The 19,439-nt window shown below is 49.3% G+C and overlaps 3 protein-coding genes across 3 annotated transcripts; 2 read left to right on the forward strand and 1 right to left on the reverse strand.

Moving 5' to 3' along the window:
• Positions 1 to 892: 892 nt before the first annotated feature.
• On the forward strand, positions 893 to 2,615 carry PFICI_00042 (uncharacterized protein; the record flags this gene model as incomplete). Its single annotated transcript, XM_007828623.1, has 3 exons — positions 893 to 1,061; positions 1,121 to 1,631; positions 1,694 to 2,615. 3 exons carry the CDS (start codon positions 893 to 895, stop codon positions 2,613 to 2,615), a joined length of 1,602 nt encoding a protein of 533 aa, XP_007826814.1.
• Positions 2,616 to 12,510: 9,895 nt separating this feature from the next.
• Positions 12,511 to 13,058, forward strand: PFICI_00043 (uncharacterized protein; the record flags this gene model as incomplete). Its single annotated transcript, XM_007828624.1, has 2 exons — positions 12,511 to 12,815; positions 12,890 to 13,058. 2 exons carry the CDS (start codon positions 12,511 to 12,513, stop codon positions 13,056 to 13,058), a joined length of 474 nt encoding a protein of 157 aa, XP_007826815.1.
• Positions 13,059 to 15,870: 2,812 nt separating this feature from the next.
• PFICI_00044 (uncharacterized protein) lies at positions 15,871 to 18,344 on the reverse strand (the record flags this gene model as incomplete). The annotated part of the gene is made up of 8 exons (XM_007828625.1): positions 15,871 to 16,409; positions 16,472 to 16,655; positions 16,711 to 16,886; positions 16,946 to 17,094; positions 17,152 to 17,276; positions 17,329 to 17,903; positions 17,960 to 18,222; positions 18,319 to 18,344. The coding sequence occupies 8 exons, from the start codon at positions 18,342 to 18,344 to the stop codon at positions 15,871 to 15,873; spliced, it is 2,037 nt and encodes a 678-aa protein (XP_007826816.1).
• Between the last annotated feature and the right edge of the window lie 1,095 nt (positions 18,345 to 19,439).

Consider the following 19,439-nt stretch of genomic DNA (forward strand, 5'->3'; position numbering starts at 1 on the left):
AATCACGATCAGATCAAGAGAGCCGAACGCCCAGTCCATGACGACCCCTGGGCTTTTGAATAAAATGGATCCCGACCCTGACATGTGCATCATGACCTGGGAGAATGCATCCGAGGGTCCCCAATTCCCAATCACTCAGTCTTGTCAAGTCTATCCTCCCCCAGCTTTCGGGTCGGGACCCACGAACTGTCCGAATTATTAGCACCTTTCGTCTACGCGCCGCGCGCCGCCATAGAGAGCAAAAGAGCAAAAGAACAATTCAGAGTAAAAGGGTATTCTTATGCTCGGACCCAAGGGACTCTCGCTTGATGTGGGAATTAATCTATGCAAGGCCAGACTATCATTTGTCAGTCGACTGCGACTAGCTACGAATCTGTTTAGACCTGTGCCTTCTTCTTTCCTCAGTTTAACATACAAAACCCCCCTCCGCCGCTTGGGGTAAAGTGACATTTGTGCAGGACTAGTTTTTCTCTCTTTCCACTCCGATTCGCGATCGACACCCGAAACCCGAAGCCATAGTCACAATTTCGCACGTTCCATGTCGACAGTTTCGAGTGTCGCATGCGCATGCTTGAATTACCTATGAGCTGGAGGCGCACTCACAGCCGTTGAACGTGCTGCTCATTGTTGTACGACGCTTTTATATAACTTTCAGCTTTGCCCGACCTCTTGTTCAACACTAGACCTTGGGGTGCGCTATACCAATTGATCACCCCATGCTGTAATTCTGAGTCCAGAGCGATTGTTGTTATTGTCAACCATTTCATGAAGAATCAGTACCCGTGAAACTGGACAACCTCAATCAAGAGTTTACTACTTCTCTATAAACGTTTCCATCTAATCACCAGTCACCTCTGGAAGTCGACCCAGGAATCTGCGCACCTACGTCAACATGGGCCTCACTGAACTCATCTTTGAGAATGTCTCCTTCAAGGGGCTGCTGGTCTTTCTCAGCGTCAGTTATGTTCTATACAGGATAGCCACTTCATTTGAGAAGAGGCAACGTCTACGGCGTCTAGCAGGTGCCCCTGCGCCCAAGATCAAGGCGAGATTGCCTTGGGGTAAGTCTAGCCCCTTCTGAGGCATCCAGCATGTATCAATTATCTGACGAATACCGCAGGCCTTGATATTGTAAAGAGACAGGTGAAGGCCACCATGAGTCACAAGAATCTCGAATCTTGGTATACTCTGTTTAAGGATGTCCCTGGAATGACCGCCGAAGGCAAGATCATTGGTCGGCGGCTCATCTTCACCTCGGACCCCGAGAACATCAAGGCTATCTTGGCATCACAGTTTGGTGACTACGGCAAGGGCGAGCCTTTCCATCGCGAGTGGTCTGAATTCCTCGGCGACAGTATCTTTGTCACCGACGGAGACAAGTGGCACGCCAGCAGGCAGCTGATTCGACCGCAATTCGTCCGGGAGCGCATCAGTGACTTGGACTGCTTCGAATCGCATCTCGACACGCTTTTTCGAGCCATTGCCAATGGTCAGGCGCTCAACGGGGCGGACCAAAAGGTCGACATTGAGGCTGGCAACGGCAAGACTGTCGAGATTAGTGACTTGTTCTTTAGATATACTCTCGACGTCGCCACGGACTTTTTACTAGGCCTGGATGTTCAGTCTCTCACGTGAGTGCTTCAAATACTGTGCAAGCAACTTGAATCCAGTTGACTAATGGATGCCTTTACAGGACACCGCGTCAAGAGTTTGCCGACGCGTTCAATGAAGTACAAAGGGTCCAGAGTATTCGTGCTCGCGCTGGTCCGCTGCAGTCTTGGATACCGCTCAAGTCCTTCCGCGCCGGTCTCAAGGTCATCAACAAGCTTTGCGAGACCTACATTGATCGCGCTCTGCAGCTGAGTCCCGAGGAGCTCGCCACCAGGACCAAGTCCGATAATGGGTACACCTTTTTGCACGAGCTCGCACTCTTCACCCGGGACCGCAAGGTGATTCGCGACCAGCTCGTCGCCGTGCTCCTGGCCGGGCGCGACACGACGGCCTCGACGCTCTCGTGGACCATTTACGAGCTCAGCCGCCACCCCGAGTGCGTGCGCAAGCTGCGCGACGAGATCATCCACCAGGTCGGCCTCGAGCGCAAGCCCACGTACCACGACCTCAAGAACATGAAGTACCTGCAAAACGTCATGAACGAGACCATGCGGCTGTACCCCGTGGTGCCCTTCAACGTGCGCCTGGCCCTCCAGGACACGACGCTCCCGCGCGGCGGCGGCCCCGACGGATCCCAGCCCATTCCCATCCTCAAGGACACGCCCATTGGCTACAGCACCCTCGTCATGCAGCGCGACCCGGCCTTTTACCCCCCGCCCAGCGAAAAGTTTGCCCACTACCTCGAGTACAGCCCCGAGCGCTGGTTCCACTGGCAGCCCAAGCCCTGGCAGTACGTGCCCTTCAACGGCGGGCCGCGCATCTGCATTGGCCAGCAGTTCGCCCTCACTGAGATGGGCTATGTGCTCACGCGCCTGTTTCAGAGGTTTGAGAGGGTCGAGAGCTTCATGCACGAGGTCGACGGCGGCCAGCCTACCCTCAAGGCCGAGATTGTGCTCCAGCCGGGCGATGGTGTCAAGGTTGCTTTTTGGCAGGCAAGGAAATAGGAAGGGGGCCAGGGCTTGTAGCAATTTATATGAGATAATGACCGTGACTCAAACAAAGTATTTGTTATGAAAGAAATTGATGATTTCAATAACCCTTCACCTCTACGAGCAGGCCATGGCCCATGTATGCTACGACTATAAACAGAATTGAGCATGGCCTCCGATAAATGACGGAAGATTCTTGGCGGATTCTGTATTTATGAAGCAGGCAGTGTAATATTATTGACGTCCAAGCAATACGAATGTGATTCGTGGGTCGGACGGGAACCAGGAAAGATCGAAGCAATGTGTTTTGATGATCATAAGCCACGAAAGGTTTGGATCGAGTTGCTGCTGGCCTTGATCGCGACAACTCATGTCAGTAGAAATTGCTTTCATCTGATGGCGTGCTGTTATTTAGAACCTGTGAATCGTAATTGCACATTCAGGAGCACACATATGGACCCATGAGATGGATGGTGGAATATAGAGTAATCACAAGTTTCTGCTCCGTCATGTTTATAGGGCCAAAAATGCAATTTGGCCCTTGGAGTTGAGAATAGCGATAACGAGAGGCTTTTTCACTAGGGAAATGATTACATCTATATCAAAGTCACGATGACCGGAGAAATCATTTGCAGATTCAACCGGCAAATTCTCACTTGGATATTGAAAGATTTGATAATCCATTGACTATTTTATTCCTTTCTAAGTATAGAAAATCGTAAACTGAAAGAAAAAGAAAAAGAGATAAATCTTGAGGCTATATATGCATGTGGTAAGTCATGCCAGTAAAGGTCACTGCACTATCGATTCATGGTAAATTCGAACCTACGCACAATCTGCATTTTCAACGAGACATGATGGCCAATCGTTATTGCTGGATGTATCTGGTCAGTCTTAACTAATCTTGTTATCATTCAAAAAGCTGTATGCAAAAGCGCATAACACCCCGTCTTATGATATTGCGTTTCTTCTTTCTTCACTATGCAGTTATTTACAAAGAACTTGATTTGATACAGGATGTCTATGGTTGATTATTCTGATTATTCCAGTCGATGACTTGTTGTGCCCAAACACAGGCCGCAGAGAAGCTGACCCTCGTTTGAAAGGAAGCATTCTGAAGATGCACAAACGGGAGAGTATATGCTACTTTGTTTGCAGATCCTTCTACATATAACCTTGACACTGGTTGTTGGAAATTGAAGACTACTCTAATTAAGCGGCACCATGTATTCGATGACGCCACGCTTGAGAGGGCAAATGACAACCTGCAGATACATGACAACTTATTGTGACGCATACATACATACATACTAGTCGTTGATCTTTATAAGAGGATGACTATCGATGATCCGCCAAAGGGGGCATACAGACGATGTCATTTTGCCGTTGATGCGTATATCATTGAAACGGTATCTCTAATGGCACTTGATTAGAACGACGGCTTGTCAAATACGGTGGGAATTCTCGCAGCTTCATTCAATCTTGACAATGATTATAATGCCGACACTGAAACCTGTGCGCAAAGGAGTATATCTCACGAATCAGCTGCTGTCATCTTGTTGTTATACCGAGGTTTGAGAGAAGTAGTCGTTTATGCACAAGTATTCGGTCTATTAATTTGACCTTTCGGGAACATGTAACCACTTTAGCGGACCAACACGTGTGTAAGTGTCACCACTCACTTTGGGTGGCCCCGGCTGCTAAATTGACTTGAACTAGTGCTATCCACTAAGCAATCCAACCCACTGTGAAGTTTTGCCCATCTTTCTTTCAGTGTTGCCGCGAAGATGCCCCAGAGGAATGCTTAGCTGGGGTGAGAATGTCAATCTGCGTGTCATAGGTTTGCATAAGCCGCATTCTCTCATCAACAACCAATCCGAATTGGTGTAACGGTCAACATTTCGCGTTTTCAGAATTTCATCGATTCTCAAATCCGCGGAGCTCGGGGTTCGATTCCCCGATTCGGAGATTCTCTTTTTTGCAATTTTTTTCTCTTCCATAGTTGGCCTTTGGATTATATCCATTGTTGCATATTTGTTATTCTGTGAATACAGTATTTTCAATCATTCTTTTCCTAATCGTTCTCTAGGTATGCGCTGTGAGGTCTATTTTGTTTTTGGTCCTCCCTGGTACATTTTCCATGATCCAGTTGTAATGAGTCACTCTCGCAACTTTGGATTTTAGTGGCCATCATCACCACATCTCATGGGAGCCCTTCATTGCCCTCCCTGCATCGTCTGAGCATTTCCACAGCCCGCCGCTAACAAGCTGCTGTTTATAATAGCTTCTATATAATACCCAGACAGGCAAGCCTTGGAGGATCCGGGGACGGCTCTCGCCGAGCAAAGGCGGGCATGCCGAAATACTATTGATCTGTTACAACGGAGACATGATCTGTGTGCCTCATATGATCTACTCAAACATGTCCCGATATGGGCTTGGAACGGGTATTTTTTCAATATCATTTTAACCATAAGCTCTTCCTTGGGTTCGAAAAAGGCATTGCCGAATGTTCTATACACTACAGGCGATCCTTTCCATCAGCCATGTGGGAAAGAAGCGGGAATGGCGATGAGGTGGATGGGGATAATGGAACCTTCTATTTTTGCCCTGGGGGTTTTTTTTCCTCCCATGAAACGTCCATGTACCTACTTACTGGTCTGGCGCATGCAAATCGCAGTGCCCAAGAGCGAAAATCAGGCTCCAGAGTTTTGTTCATCTTGCACACAAAAACAGGAGATGATCTGGAAACAGAACACCAAAAGACCCGCTCGAAACGCGAGAAGAACCCCACCCCACTTTGTTTAGAAGGGGGATGGGGGAAAGATCTGTAAAGAGAACATTGCTCAAAAGAAAGCTATCATGGGCCTTGGGGGGAGCGGACGATGCGGATTCATCATGGGACGCGTCTAACAAAGGACAGGGCGCGCGAGAGAAGAGCGAGAATGGAGATGAAGCTCGGTCGTATTGTGACTCTGAAAAAAAAAACACAGCCTCTCTCGCTCTCTGTCCTCTCATTCTCGTCTTTGTTCCGTGAGCGACACGTCATGAAAATACGGATACGGTGGGTGAACTCGGGACTTTGAACTCAGCCTGCTTGATCAGCCGGGTGGCGTTGTAGCAAGAGGAGTACAGAGTACGAAAAAAATGGGCGCCGTCATTCATGCTACCATCATCACGAGATAGAGCGGCGAATTTTCCTTTTGGTGTTTGTATGGGAGGCCAGAAAAAAAAAATCGTCATGCCAGGGCCCTCACGTGGGCTTCTCCCGAACACATGTCAGCTGATGGGGAATCGGAAACCCGGGATTCACGATGCCTGGCGTGCCCCCCGGGTATGGTTCCGTAAGTTGCGTGTTGCCTACGGGGCTTCTGAAATTAGGCCTCGGTCAAAGATTTTAGAGATCACATTTGCAAGGAACAAGTAAAAAAAAAAAGTCCTACGGTACCTCTCTAGGCACGAAACTCGAGGAGCCCCCACGGAAGGCATCGGCCGATGGAGACGTTTCCTCCTGTACAAGGGGGAGGAGGAGGAGCGGATTTTCTTCCCAAGCTTGATTTCACTTGGTTACTCCCTGAATCTGCCTTTTCTTGGGAGCTTCCCATTCTCAAGTCCCTAGAGTCCACTTGAAAGAGAAAAACAAGCTGAGCCATGTTGGACACGACATTGGCTCAGCGTCTCCACACGCGCACACGCGATTGTTACCCAGACAGAGGAACGGACGAACCGAAAGGGTCTGCTGGGCAATTTTTCTTGAGCCACAATACGACCAAGGAAGCACCGACAGTGGAGTAGCAGCGCACCTGGGAAAGAAAAGCTTCTACCTCCCGCTTGCCCGCTCGCTCGCCGGTTGGGCTGCCGAACAACCAAAACATGATAGTATCGAGAACCGAAGCAGAAAAGCCATTAGGCTCTAGTGTATCTGATGCTGCCGCCCTGCCTGCCCCCAGGGCAGGGGACAAACAGACAGTGTGTGCGGTTACTGTACGGGGACCATGAACGGTTAGAGGGGGAACAAGCAGCTACTAGTAGGTTGACGGAATGGGAAAATGTCATCTGCCATTTCCCAATCCTGAACTAGATAGCGGGCCTAGTTGAGTGTACTTTCATCTTAGCTTGGATTGAATTGCTTAATTGTCCACCGCCATATTGGCTGCAGCAAAGAAAGAGAGCTTTCGAGGGCATCACTTGTGATGGGCAGTGTGCTGCTCGCAGCTAAGGACTTTGATGATTGCTCGTGGCCACGTGATCGAGGCCTGAGAGAAGAATTTCGTCTTCGGCTACCGGTCAACTGTTCTCGGTGTGGAAATCACGTCACTTGTGGAAGGGGAAATCCTTCCCAAATCAAAGGGCTTCTTTTTGGCTCTCCACGATCCGGGAGCGATGAGGATCGGCGGCACGAGAGGTAGAGAACGTCCGCCGAATGTCGAATCAATGAGATGGAGGCGGACGATCAGCTGCACATCTTCAATGCGCAAACACGGTTTCAAAACCGCCGAACAAGCGGTCTAGTAGTAGTAGTAGTAGTAGTAGTATTAGTAGTCAGTCGCGCTGGGAGCGTGCGCCCGCCTGCGTGTTTGTGTGTGGTATTTATTATCATCATCATTTTCTTCGATGAGGGCTCAAAAAGCCGATCAAGTTTGAATCCTGCTGGAGATGAGGTTCCTGCATTGAAGCCAGAATGCCATGTAAGTTTGAACGCTTCTGGCAAGGGTTTATTTTTTCCAGCTTTCCCCTCTTGTGACCGTGACAGTTCCGTTCCCACTTTAAAAAGTCCATAGGCGCGATTCATTACCTACATAGAGACAGTTGGCAGGAAAATAAAGTAGAGATTACTCCGTACCGACACACGGGAGTTTCAGGTGTCCCAGTGCACGTAATAACGATTGCTACATATTCGTCCATTGGAACTGCAGGAGAATCGACAATGTCTTACCTCCATGCCTCCTTTCAACGACGAGGGAAAAAAGGGGCTGACGTTCCAAGCATCGTGATGTCACCGAGTTCATCGGTATCATGCCGACTCCAACTCGGGGGGCTGCCCGCGGAGAGTCAATCTGAGGGGTGTTCAGCGAATGGGCGCAGCGTTCCCAGCAGTACATGTCACATTTTGTGAGTAGGACAGCATAAAAGAAGGGTTACACCTCATGTGCCCACTCCCGACCGTGGGTAGAAGGCACAGTCAGCAAATGTCGTCATCGCGTCCAAGAGCCTTGACGCTCGAGGGCAAAGAGGGCAAAAAGAAAAACAGTGCTGAGCCTCCAATGATAATCTTGATATTCGACTTCTTTCAGGGAGCAATCGTTTTGAGAAATGACCATGGACATTCAAAGCCGTATGATACATTCGACCATGATCAGGGATAGATGGCCAATACCCGATTGTGTCTGTCGTCTGGGAGTGTGTTTTGTTGCTAGCGGCTGCCAAGTTGCCGAGAAGCGGCCTGTTGCTCTTCATGCGATTATGATGAGGATTGCTGATATACCTTCCCTTGGAGGTAATGATATGACCATGGAGTACTGAAAAATGTCTCAAGACTGCCAAGGTACGGTCTTGAGGAAGTTGAATACCGTCAAAACCCATATTTCTCACACTGTATAAAACATGAGCTTTTGAGAGTGTGGTCAGCAGGTCAAGGACTGACAGTGCCCTGAGCGAGTGCTGAAGGAAGCCCTGTACAAAGCACTGAGTTGCTCGAGATGCGTGGGTGGGCGGAAAACGCGGCACTGTGCCAAGTGCCGGGGAATGATCATGACATCACACAGCTCACGATAGCTTGATTGTGCTTGAACAGCGGGGTGGTCCCTTGGGCCTTGGCGGTTCGACAAGCAGCAATCCTGGAAGGGTGGCGGCGGCATCGCGGTTCGCCCTTCGCATTTTGTGAGCCATTTTGCCATTTTGCCATTTTCTCATTGCTAGAAACCGTTTGCAATTTGAGTGCCAGGGCTCATCCTGACTGATCGAGTCGCTATTAGGTTGGATAGAGTAAAGTTGTTCCTTCTCGCTGGTGCTAATGGGCTCTAGGTAATGGAGAATGACCGTTGTGATTGCACACAAGCTGGAGCAGTGTCGAAAACTCTACAGCACTTTTGAGGATTTCAGGGTCCACCCACAACGCGTGAGAGGTAATGGAATGATGGCGTATTCCGTACGGAATAGTGCACGCTAGGGCAGTGGTATCTTGTACTCCGTGCCCGTAATGAACAGATACCTCTGCTCCCCTCCTTATCCCTCCTCCTTGCTGGTGCTTCCCAAGAAAAGCTGGTGTTTAGGTAGCAACCTTGTGCCGGGGTCTCATTTGTGTTCAAGGTGTGGTGGGTTGTGGTTGCGAATCCCAACGGTGGGAACGACCAGGATAATACCTTATGCTGACAGAACTTTGGGGGGCATCGTGACTCTTTTTTTTTTCTTGCTGTGCTTTTAGTGTATCTGTGTGTTGTATCATGGGCAACATAGACAGCCTCATGTTATCGCCGGATTCCTAAGCCGTAGCCGTAGCCGCCCGAATGGAGCTTGACTCGAGCGATCCAGTTGTCGCATCCCAGATGTTCGGATCACACAACTTTTCACAATAACGGGGTCGTTGCGATCCGCCCTTAGGAGGAATCTCTTCCAACCTCGGACAGGAGCAGTCTTTTGTGATGTCGCCTTTGTAAGTAGTAGCTATCAACCATATGTTTCCATTGTGTCGCACAGAGATGAGGTTGGGCTGCGTCAGCAAATTTGGCGATGGATTTTTTTTTTTTTGTCGTCATTGCTCCGTGACCACGGATCGTATGGCGCTCTACTGCGACTTGCGTTCAAAACAGACCTGGGCTGAGGGAAGCGTCAATCTTTTGCCCCAAGCGATGAGTTGAGGCAGTCGTGACGCCCCCTTGATTATCCATGCCATGCCCATCCAGCGTTCCACTGCTGCTGGCTCTCTCCGCTTGGGTTGGGGTGGCTGCGTTGCGGGTGCTTTGCTGGTTGTTACCTCTCACTGGTGCGGCCGGCGCTCACCGGGGGGGAAGAAACAGGCAAAGAACAGGACCGGACCTTGGCTACAATACCACCTTTGGACCCCTAGCGAAGGAAAAGGAAGAGCCGCTGCGACCTAAAGGACGAGCTCTAATTCGCTGTGGTGGCGGTCAGGACCCAGCAAACGCCAGAATCCCATGCTCAGTTTCCACAAATCCGCCCATGACACTCTCCATCTGAGCATACCTATTTGGGAATCACAACGAACTTGTGGCAGGGATTCAACGTGACGCCAAATCATAAATGGATCTAGTGGCGTCACAAGCGCCGATCGCTCCTTGGTGAATGGCAGGCCGCTAGGGCTTTTTCTTTACCTTGACTTATTTTTCCCCTTCTTTCCCCCTCGTGGTTGCGTGGGTTACACTCAAGGCACTCAGTTACATAGTACTACAGTTTTGCCTCTTTATTACTTGCTTGTCGGCGTGGTAGCTGCTGCTGCTGCGTGTTATTTCCCTAGTGTTAAAGTGGACGATGATCGGGGAAAATCCTTGAGTTGGGTGAATTTCACTGGTCATGGAGACATTGGGATCTCTGCGCCTGGCAGCTGACCACATTGAGGCATGCAAGTACGTACGCTGCAGGGTCTTTTGGCCGTTTCAAGGGTGATTACCTGCACCAACTCATGGCTGGCTTGTCATTCAGGTTTGATGCATGTACATACATACATACTCACATAGATATTTTACACATTACTTTGCCTGCCTGCCTGCCTGTCATCCTGCTAATATAGACCAATGGACGTCGAGGCCCCTGACTAGAAAGATAAGTTGACAGACCGACAGATAGACGAGATAGATAACCCAAATGAATAGGCATACAAGCAAAGATATCCAGATCCTCATCTGCGCCAACGCCATACCACGGGAGGTTACTCTACCCCAACCTATCGGCCCTGTATACATGTCCAAGTATCGAGGCGGGAGACGGAGCAACAGTTTAGTTCAAAGTGCTGGGATGAGTCGGGTAATGTAGTAGCAGTCAAGTTTTTAGTGCAGCATGGAAGCAGCTGTAGAACAAACACAGTGTAGAAGATACAGTATCTGTCACGTTGACGACCAGCTCATTTATTTTCTTCTTGCTCTTGTTAGAGCCTACCATGACCTACCTTAGATACACTTTTAGCAGACCGACAGGACCCCTAATAATACCCGGCCTGAGCTCCCCGTACTAGATGTAACATAATAGTCCGGTTTGATGGTACACTAGCAGACATGTGTGAAATTGCCCGTGAGCTTTTTCCACGCAAGCATGTCGAAGAAAAAGCTGTCAGGTGACTAACGTAAATGGCGATGGTCAATTCAAAAGGTCATTTGCAATTATCGAGTTTCCGAGTCAATGGGACACGCAAACCAGCAATCCCCATCAAATAATACGACGGCCATATCCGTACGTCAGAGTCATCAGATTGAAAAGGTGAGGCAAAGGCGGCGGTTGGGAAATCATCGTCATCGTCAATCGATCGTCAGTGAGAATTACCTTTGGGCGTTGCGCTTTTCGGCTTTCTTTTGTATCATCCCCAGGATTAGGCGGGTAATAAGAAATATCTAAGCTCGACACGTAGGAAGTGGAAAGTTCATGTACTAAGTATTTTTTTTTCTTGCTTCAGGGGAAAAGATCATTGGTTTTTTTTTTTTTTTTTTTTTTCCCGTTCCCTAAATCGCGTGCACTTTTTTTTTTCTCATATTCTTCGATGCTTCTTTCCATCTTTGTCCCTCACTCCCAGAGCGCCGATCGGTGCGCAGACCCACGAGTCACAGGAGAAGAGAGAAGAGTTAAAACCGGGGGGGGGGGGGCGACTCTGTGCTCTTCTCATCTCCCCTGGGTACCGTTGGCTCTGAATGGGTGCTGTGAGAGGCCCAAAGCTCCAGTACCCTGGTCAGCTGTCGGCCCTGAATGACGATCGCTACGACACCTATGGCAAATGCTCCGCTTGCCCCAAATTTACTTGACAATCGCTCGCGTCGCTCGAAGGAAAAAAAAAAGAATAAAAAAAATAAAAGTGACCAGAGTCGTAGTAGTACCCAGGACTAGGAGCCACACAGTTTAGCTGGCCCGTGTGACGACCCTCGACCCGCGAACCCTTTCCCAGGCCGTTGCCTCCAGTCACTCTGCCTCCCTTTTTATCGTGGAAGCTCCCAACGCTACGATTCCGCCTTCCTCCCTCTCCCCCAGCACCAAGGGTGTCTTGGCCTGATCTTTTTTCCCTTCTTTCTGCGAAAAAACAGGAGAAACAAAAAAGAACCTCCCTCTTCAATCAAATCCACACAACGCGAGGACGTCAGTCGATTTGCTTTGCTCATATAGAGGCAAGACTCAAAGAAACTCGTCGTCCTCAGCAGATTCTCTCTTACCACCGTATACTGCTACTGCTACTACTTCCACTACAGCGAATCCGAGCCCACGGGAAAGCCAATGCACACCGTCGCTTAGCCGCATCCCACCATCCTGTCCATTGATCCCTCCCCGACTTGACTTGACCTGCACCCAAAAACCAAAGCCAAAAGCTACCTACACACCAAAGCTGCATCCTCACACCGTGCATCTTCCGCCGCCGTGGATAGGGTCCTTTTTTAATCTTGCATTTGCTCGCTCAGTACTTGCAGCTTCAAACACACGAAGGCGCACCTATAACTACTTTTTTTATACCTCTCCCCCCCTTCTCCTTTCCAATCGTATTTACTCGACCGCCGTCTCAAGGTTGACCTCGTCCGTCAATCCTTATTCCGCATCACCGCCTCGCGACAACCGCCAAGGCAATTCGGACCATAATCCGCCTCCATCGTCGACGAGTATTCGCAAGCAAAAGCTACCTGTGCCCGAATTTCTCAACCACTATTCTCGGCTACTTGCGAAATATACATATCCGCTGAAACATCGACTACGACATAGAATCATGGAGGAGACTGCCCTACCCCCACGCGCTGAAAGGTCCGACTCCTCATCGGGATCTTCTATGGATGGTCACGAGGTTCACGAAGTCCACGAAGGACACGACCCTGAAATCCAGATGCCCGTTCCTACACGGCCGCCGCTCCCAAGCCGCAAGAGCAGCGGTACACTTATTGTCCCCCGCGACTCTAACCAGGTTGGCCCGATTCCCACAGAACTTGAGCCAGGTGATGTCAGGGCCATGAGTCCCAGGAGAACGAGCGAGGATCTTGAAAACATGGGCCGGGAAGCACGCGAGGAATTGCACAGGTAAGCTCTCCTTGTCTTGGGCGCATGTCGCGCTGTTCTTGTATTCTCGTAATACCCAACTAACGTGACTGCAGACACGCAAAAGCCTTGCAAGACTCGCTGCTCATGATCTTTAGCCGCATCGAAGCAGTAAAGGAGGAACACGACAAGCTCGACAGCAACAACAAATTCTTGCAAAAGTACATTGGCGACCTGATGAGCACGTCAAAGATCACAGCTACCAGCTCCCGTGGCCGAAAGTGATGTTCCGACATAATCACCACTTAGCGACACAATACCCCCCGGGCTCAACGCAACGTCAATACGCAAAGCATTGGCCTGTACTACTATATCGGATCATTCCGATGACGACGATAACTTGTGCCAGCGATTCGCCACGGCAGTGACGAGTCGTCAGAAAGGCAGACTCCATACACTTTATCATCATTATTTTCTTCAGCATACATGCATCATCATCAAAGGCCACTCGCCCCGTGCGAAGGGATAAGATGCACTGCATGACTCAGTTGTTGGTTTGGAACACGAACTTCGACCATTGATTGACACTGGCATTACAAATCCATGGCATGGCGTACGATACGAGGTATGGACTTGGGTTTTCGACAAAAAGAGAAGAGGGTTCCAAGATATACCCCACGCTGTTTATGACTTTCGCAAACTTTCACCACAAGCATTGGGATAGCCATCATCCACGGATTGATGGGCATTTTGGGCCTGGCATGGCCCCGGCGTTTTCGGAATTTTTGATTCTCATTAGATGGAACCACTCCGTGAGAGAGAGAAAGAGAGAGAGAGAGAGACGTTGGAACTAGCAGTGAAAAGAGATTCTTGCTATTGTGTTACTAGGTGCATCCGCGCAGCGTGTGTTCAATAAGTGGAGGATGATCGTCCACCGCGCCAACTTATTTGTAGGCGTTCTTTGACTGTTTGACCAAACTTTCTTGATATCAAGGAAGGAAATACAGCTCATCGCTTGCATATGCTATTCTGTCAAAAAGCCTTTTGTGCTGCATAAACTCCGTCACCTGCAATACTGCAAAGTTCTAGATCGACAAATGATGCATTTCAAAGCAAGGCCCTGGTTCCTGTTCTTTCCCATACACTCTCCAGTCCGGCCATGTCAACTGGTCCGTCACGTCACTGCCTAGATTCGAGTGAATGTGCCGGATAGTCGAGATGGATACGAAGCGGAGCTATATCAGGCTGACAGCGGAAACCTTCCTTACCTTTCCTGCCTTTTTTCCCTTTTTGCGCGGGTCCCTCCCAAGGCAACACGGCGTATGAAGGGAGAAGATGGAAAAAGGTTCGTGGCGAACAAAACAAAAATACACGTGCACGTACGATTGACCCAGCCTCGCAAAACCCTTTTGCTCGGGGAACAGGACTTTCACCTTTCCGACACACTTGTCTCTCATTCCTGCAGACACGCTCAACAAGACCGGGGCCTGGGTGGTTGTATTCTAGAACATTTCATGTCGCCTCCAGAAAACAAAAAGGGTCAAATACTTATAAGGCCATGTCACATTTTATCCCCCCCCTGGGCAGTTTGATTATAACACTACACAAGACGAAAGGGAAAGAGAGAGGTAAATGAATTGCACAATGTTACACAACTTGAGAAAGAAAAAAAAAAAGGCAAACTATGTACCGAGGTAAGAGTGGGAAAACCAGAATGGAAAGAAACTCAAAACCTGAAAGAAACCAGGGCGAGGGTCAAAGCAGATCGCTTAGAGAGTTTTTCTTCCCCTTCTCCCCTCTATAACGCAGCCGACAAGGTTTCCCGGGCACTCGAGTCATGTTAAGGTGTGTTTGCTGTATTTTTATTCTTTTTCCTCACCTGCCTTGTGCTCCACTCGTGTATTATACCTTTTCGCCCCTCTCCCTTATTCGATTCCAACATACGATCTTACTCGTTTTTGGAAAATGAGCTGGCACTGTCTTAATGGTTTAAAGAATGATGAGAGAATTGCTCGGAAGTGGCAAATGCAAAGGAAGAACCTGATTACGAGCTTTTTTTTCTTCTTCTCCTTCCAAGTTACGGCTGTGACCCTCATTGAGAAGGGGACGTCCAAGTACCAAGCCGGAATTGACGGAACAAGCCAAGAGAAAAAAAAAAAATACAGCCCTTGGAACTTCTCAATTACAAAGGACTTCCAGGCAAGAGTTGAGCATTCTCCATCCGCTTAGTCATTATACTATTACCGGGTATGGTCTTGGTTGACCCCGACTAACATTGCAGAGTTGTCAACGTCCTTTTCCAGTGAAGAGATTTGTCGCTGCTTACTTGCCCGCGTAAATAGTTTGCCGGCAGCCGCAGCCGAGAAAGATTCCCGGCAGCATGAGAGCATGCAGGTTGACGATGTCACAACTTGTTGCGCCGCAGAGTCTCTATACATGAGGGCAGTGTTGGGATCCTTGCCAGTGATGAATTGCCCTCTGGTCCAAAGGTGACTTGATTCACCTGCTTGTCTGGACGGCCGCTTTCACTCTCGGTGAATGATGGAGACCCAGAAGTCATGATCGGCCGTGTCTCTGTTTCGAGCGCTGCATGCTAATGGATGGGCTGCGCACGTTGAGCGGAGGGAAGGCATTGTTCACGTCCGAGTGGAACAGGTACATCCTTCAATGGTCGGACAGAAGCCAGTTTCGTCATTCCTTTTGGTTCATCTAGCAGGTTGATCATTGTTGGCGCAACTCTCACTAATGGACTGTCTTGTGACCTGGTTGATTCCCCTTGGATGGAACTCTTCGATGAACCGGGCACTTCTAAGGGGGAGTGGCGGCACAATTCCCATGAAGGTGGCTCGGCAAAACATCAGGATTTTTGCGAGGTCGTTGGCCTCATGGCGCTCACCCAATGATCATGCGAAAAGGTGATTTCTCTGCGCACGAGTATATACCACCAATGCGAGGTATGTAGTGGAGCGAGGCGGACACGCGTGCGACTTTTGCGCGATTGTTGATGGGCGGAGTTGAACATCTCTGCATCGACTTTTCTGACCTAGTCGGCCAGTAAGGCTACAACCCAATGAGCTTGTCGACCGAGGAGAGGAAACTATGCTTGGGTGGATGCGAAAACTTTCTCTAGTTCTGCCCAATCCAAATGATCAACTCCTGTCAAGGGAAGTTGTGGATCATGGAAACTAGAGTATATGCCGTCAGCCTCCTCGCCCAAGTCTAGATTGAATGCATAGTCAGCTCCAATCTCTAACTGTACACCCAAATCGCCCGTAGGAGGCGCCTGCGAAGCACTGGTGGGTTCTCCGCTTGTAGATGTCGATTGCCGAGGACGCTCGTCGGGCGAGGAATGTTCAAGTACCGGCAATGTGTTATCAAATCTATTGGTTGGTGATGCCATGGTCTTGTCTCGTCCCGCCGACTTCTTGGGCCAAACGTGATCATGGAAATTTCTTATCTCTATGAGACGTTGTTCAGCGGAGCTGTTACCAGCTCGGGATAAGTACTCAAGGACGCTGGTGGCTTGTTGAAGCTCCTTGGAAACCTCGGAGTAGGCGGTTCCATCGACGAAACCAATCATGATTACGGTCAAGGCCGCAGAGAATGTCTGGTCCAGGTCGAAAAACCCGAATCGCGCTGTTATTGGATTAGACTTTTGGCTGTATCAAGTGTGCCGAGCTTTGTATTTGACCACATACCAACTTCATGTTGCTCTCTCAGCGCAGACACAATCCTGAGGCTCTTACTCGCCGACTCTTTGCAAGTAGAGCATAACCGATGTATAACGACAGGGACCTCGGGGACTGGACTTCGCTTGAGAGTGGAAATGACCTTTTCCTTGACTCTTTGTAAAAGAACAGGCCTGATGCAAAGGATAATGGCCTATTATTATTATTTTTTAGAGGTGAAAAGCTTTTGACCTCAAGGAATGGCATACCTGAAAAAGCATCAAATACAGAGATGCGGCTGTTCTACTCACGATGAGGTGCGAGGACGCGAAATCGACTGTATACTCTGTTGGAATGCAATGTCCAGTATTGTACAGTGACGATAAAATGGCCTGAATGTTGCGGACAAGCTCCATTTCGGTTACTGCAGCATTACCATACAGCGCTATCACGAGACTGCCAGTCAATGTCCGTTTTGCAGAAAGAATGTTCAGCCAGACTTACATGTCATGATATCGCCAGTTGCGCGGGCAATGCGAACATTGATACCAAGCGCATCAGGCGATGCAAAACCAGGCGATGTCAAGGGAAGCTCCGTGGCAAATTGCCGGTCATCGGCAGCCACAGGCAACCCCAAACTTGCAGCAATGCGCCTTTGCAAGTATCATGTTAATACATGAGCAGAAATTGTCAATGCAGGTTATACGCACCTGTCCAACATATATGCTGTCCACCAGACCCTATTCCGATGTGCCTTTTGAGACGGAGGACACTGCTGCTCTCGAGCAGGCAGCGGGTAGCCCAATGCGATGGCTAGACGAACAGCGTTGCCAACCTGTAGAGCATGTTAAGAACAAGGTGATCCCGCAGGAATTGGGCATACAAACGTAGAGATATGCGTCATGCTTTCGATCACACCATTGCAGATAAAGCGCGACGAGGCAGAGGATCTCGACTGAAATCACGCCGTGGCTCCCCAGTTCATATTGTTGAGGCAAAAGTCGCATCGCCTCGGCAAAATATGAGACGCCCGGATGAGGCCCAGATGTCTCGGTATCCGTATCCATCAGCTTGCCCATGGCCATGATTAATAAGTACTGTATGAACCACATGGTCTTCATTTGATGAAGACGGCTTGTTGGACTTTGAAAAAGCTCTGCCATTGTGTCGACAAAGGTGCGGGGATCGAGGTAATGTTGATTCACGCCCATGTATGACAGAAAAAGGCCGAGTAGTCGATGAGAGTCTTGCTCAGATGGCAAGTCTGGCCTCCCATGGGCCTTGCGAAGCAAATCCTGCGTTGAAGTCCAGATCGGTGGTGCAGGCTCAGGGTGCTCGATTGCGTCCAAGCCCAGCTGCACATTGGAATTATCGCCAGCGTCTCGATCGTATTCTATATGGCTGTGCAGGAGGGATCTCACGCGGCGTTCGAACGCCGGGCCGGATGCTCGCTCAGCCTGCGCTGCTACAATTCAGCATGACTTCGACAACCGCAAGCGTGACAAGTATGGGACGAACATATACTTGATTGTGACGATTGGCTAAGTTGACCAGGCGAGGGACCATTCTCAGCAATTATCATCCCACTAGATTCGTTGCGAGAGGCTGAATTCACATAGTCATGACTGGCTGATTGTGACCACAAGATATCAGCCATCTTGCTCTTCGTCTTCTCGTCGGTTTCCAATCTTTCATGCAGAACAGGCTGGATCTCACCGGCAGGGCTTGCTTCAAGTTGCTCTTCATAACGCTTGATCTTGGCCAAGAGGCCTTGAACTTGACTAGCCAGATATTAACAACAGTCCAACTATTCTGTGGCGCTGTAGGAAATCGAGTCTTTGCATAACCTACGCTTCTGAGTAACGACTGCGGCCTACCAGGGGATAAGAGCATTCAAATCCATGTCGGCCGCAGCTCCTGCACGGCTTTTCGCCAGAGCATTTTACTTTGCGCCGTCGACACTGTTCGCAGCTATCGATTGATTATGCAAGGGTGAGCATTGAGACCCTTTTTACACATGGGGGGTGGTGAACCTCACTCACGCATTTGCAGCCCGTGGGCCGTGGCCCTGCGCTGGAGTCATGAGCCACTCCTCCACAGCACAGCCCAAAGTCGGACACGGCGAATCGATATGTAGGTTCTAGATAAGACAAGAAAAAGCGCAAGTCGAGAATGGTACAGAATTGTGTGTATGGGTTGGATTTCGCCGTCCGTTACCCGCGCCCTCTGGGCGATGCTTGATCTAATCGCGATTGGAATGGCGACAGCTGCATGGCACGAGGCATTGATTGATATGGAGATGGGAATAACCCCGATTACGTTTTTGCCGAGAACGGAGAATGAACATACATGTCAGGCCGAGCAAAGCACAAATGGTGGTTGAGAACCGCTGAAAACCGCGGCAGCTAGGCCTAATCTAGAGCCTAGGTGTCTTAGTAATGGCGCTCGTCTCGGTGCTCGTGGGGCCGCTAAACGGCATAGACTAGGTAGACTAGGGGCCTACTTATCATGTACAATTCCAACGTTCTCGACGTTTGCAAAAACATTGTGTAGGATGTATTGAATGTTAGCATCCATGCGAAAACCCCACCATATTTGGTGATTGGGCACATAGTTGAGTATCCAGAACGTCGCCTTTCTTGAGCATCATCGCTTTGAAATCTCAGTTGCGCCCATGCTCGAGAATTCATGTACTCTTGTGGAACAGTCCCATCTGCTTGCTTGACTTGCGTAAGCCTTTGCATACATAGGTATGTACTGATCTCGGGTATTATTCTGCGAAAATCCGAAGGAGATTTCCTTTTTTTTTTTCTTCTTCTCTCGCTTCAGACGATACACATGCCTCTTTTGATGTATAGTCAATTTTCAACCCAGTCATGATTTTTGAAAGTGGAGAACTCATAATGTCCGTTTATGGAGAGAATGTGACACGACCGTATCCCAACAGCACGAGTGCAATTGCATATGATCTTTGAGAAAGTGTGAAAAAAAGTGTAAA

This window comes from Pestalotiopsis fici, assembly GCF_000516985.1.
Source record: "Pestalotiopsis fici W106-1 unplaced genomic scaffold PFICI_Scf_1, whole genome shotgun sequence".
NCBI lineage: Eukaryota > Fungi > Ascomycota > Sordariomycetes > Amphisphaeriales > Sporocadaceae > Pestalotiopsis > Pestalotiopsis fici.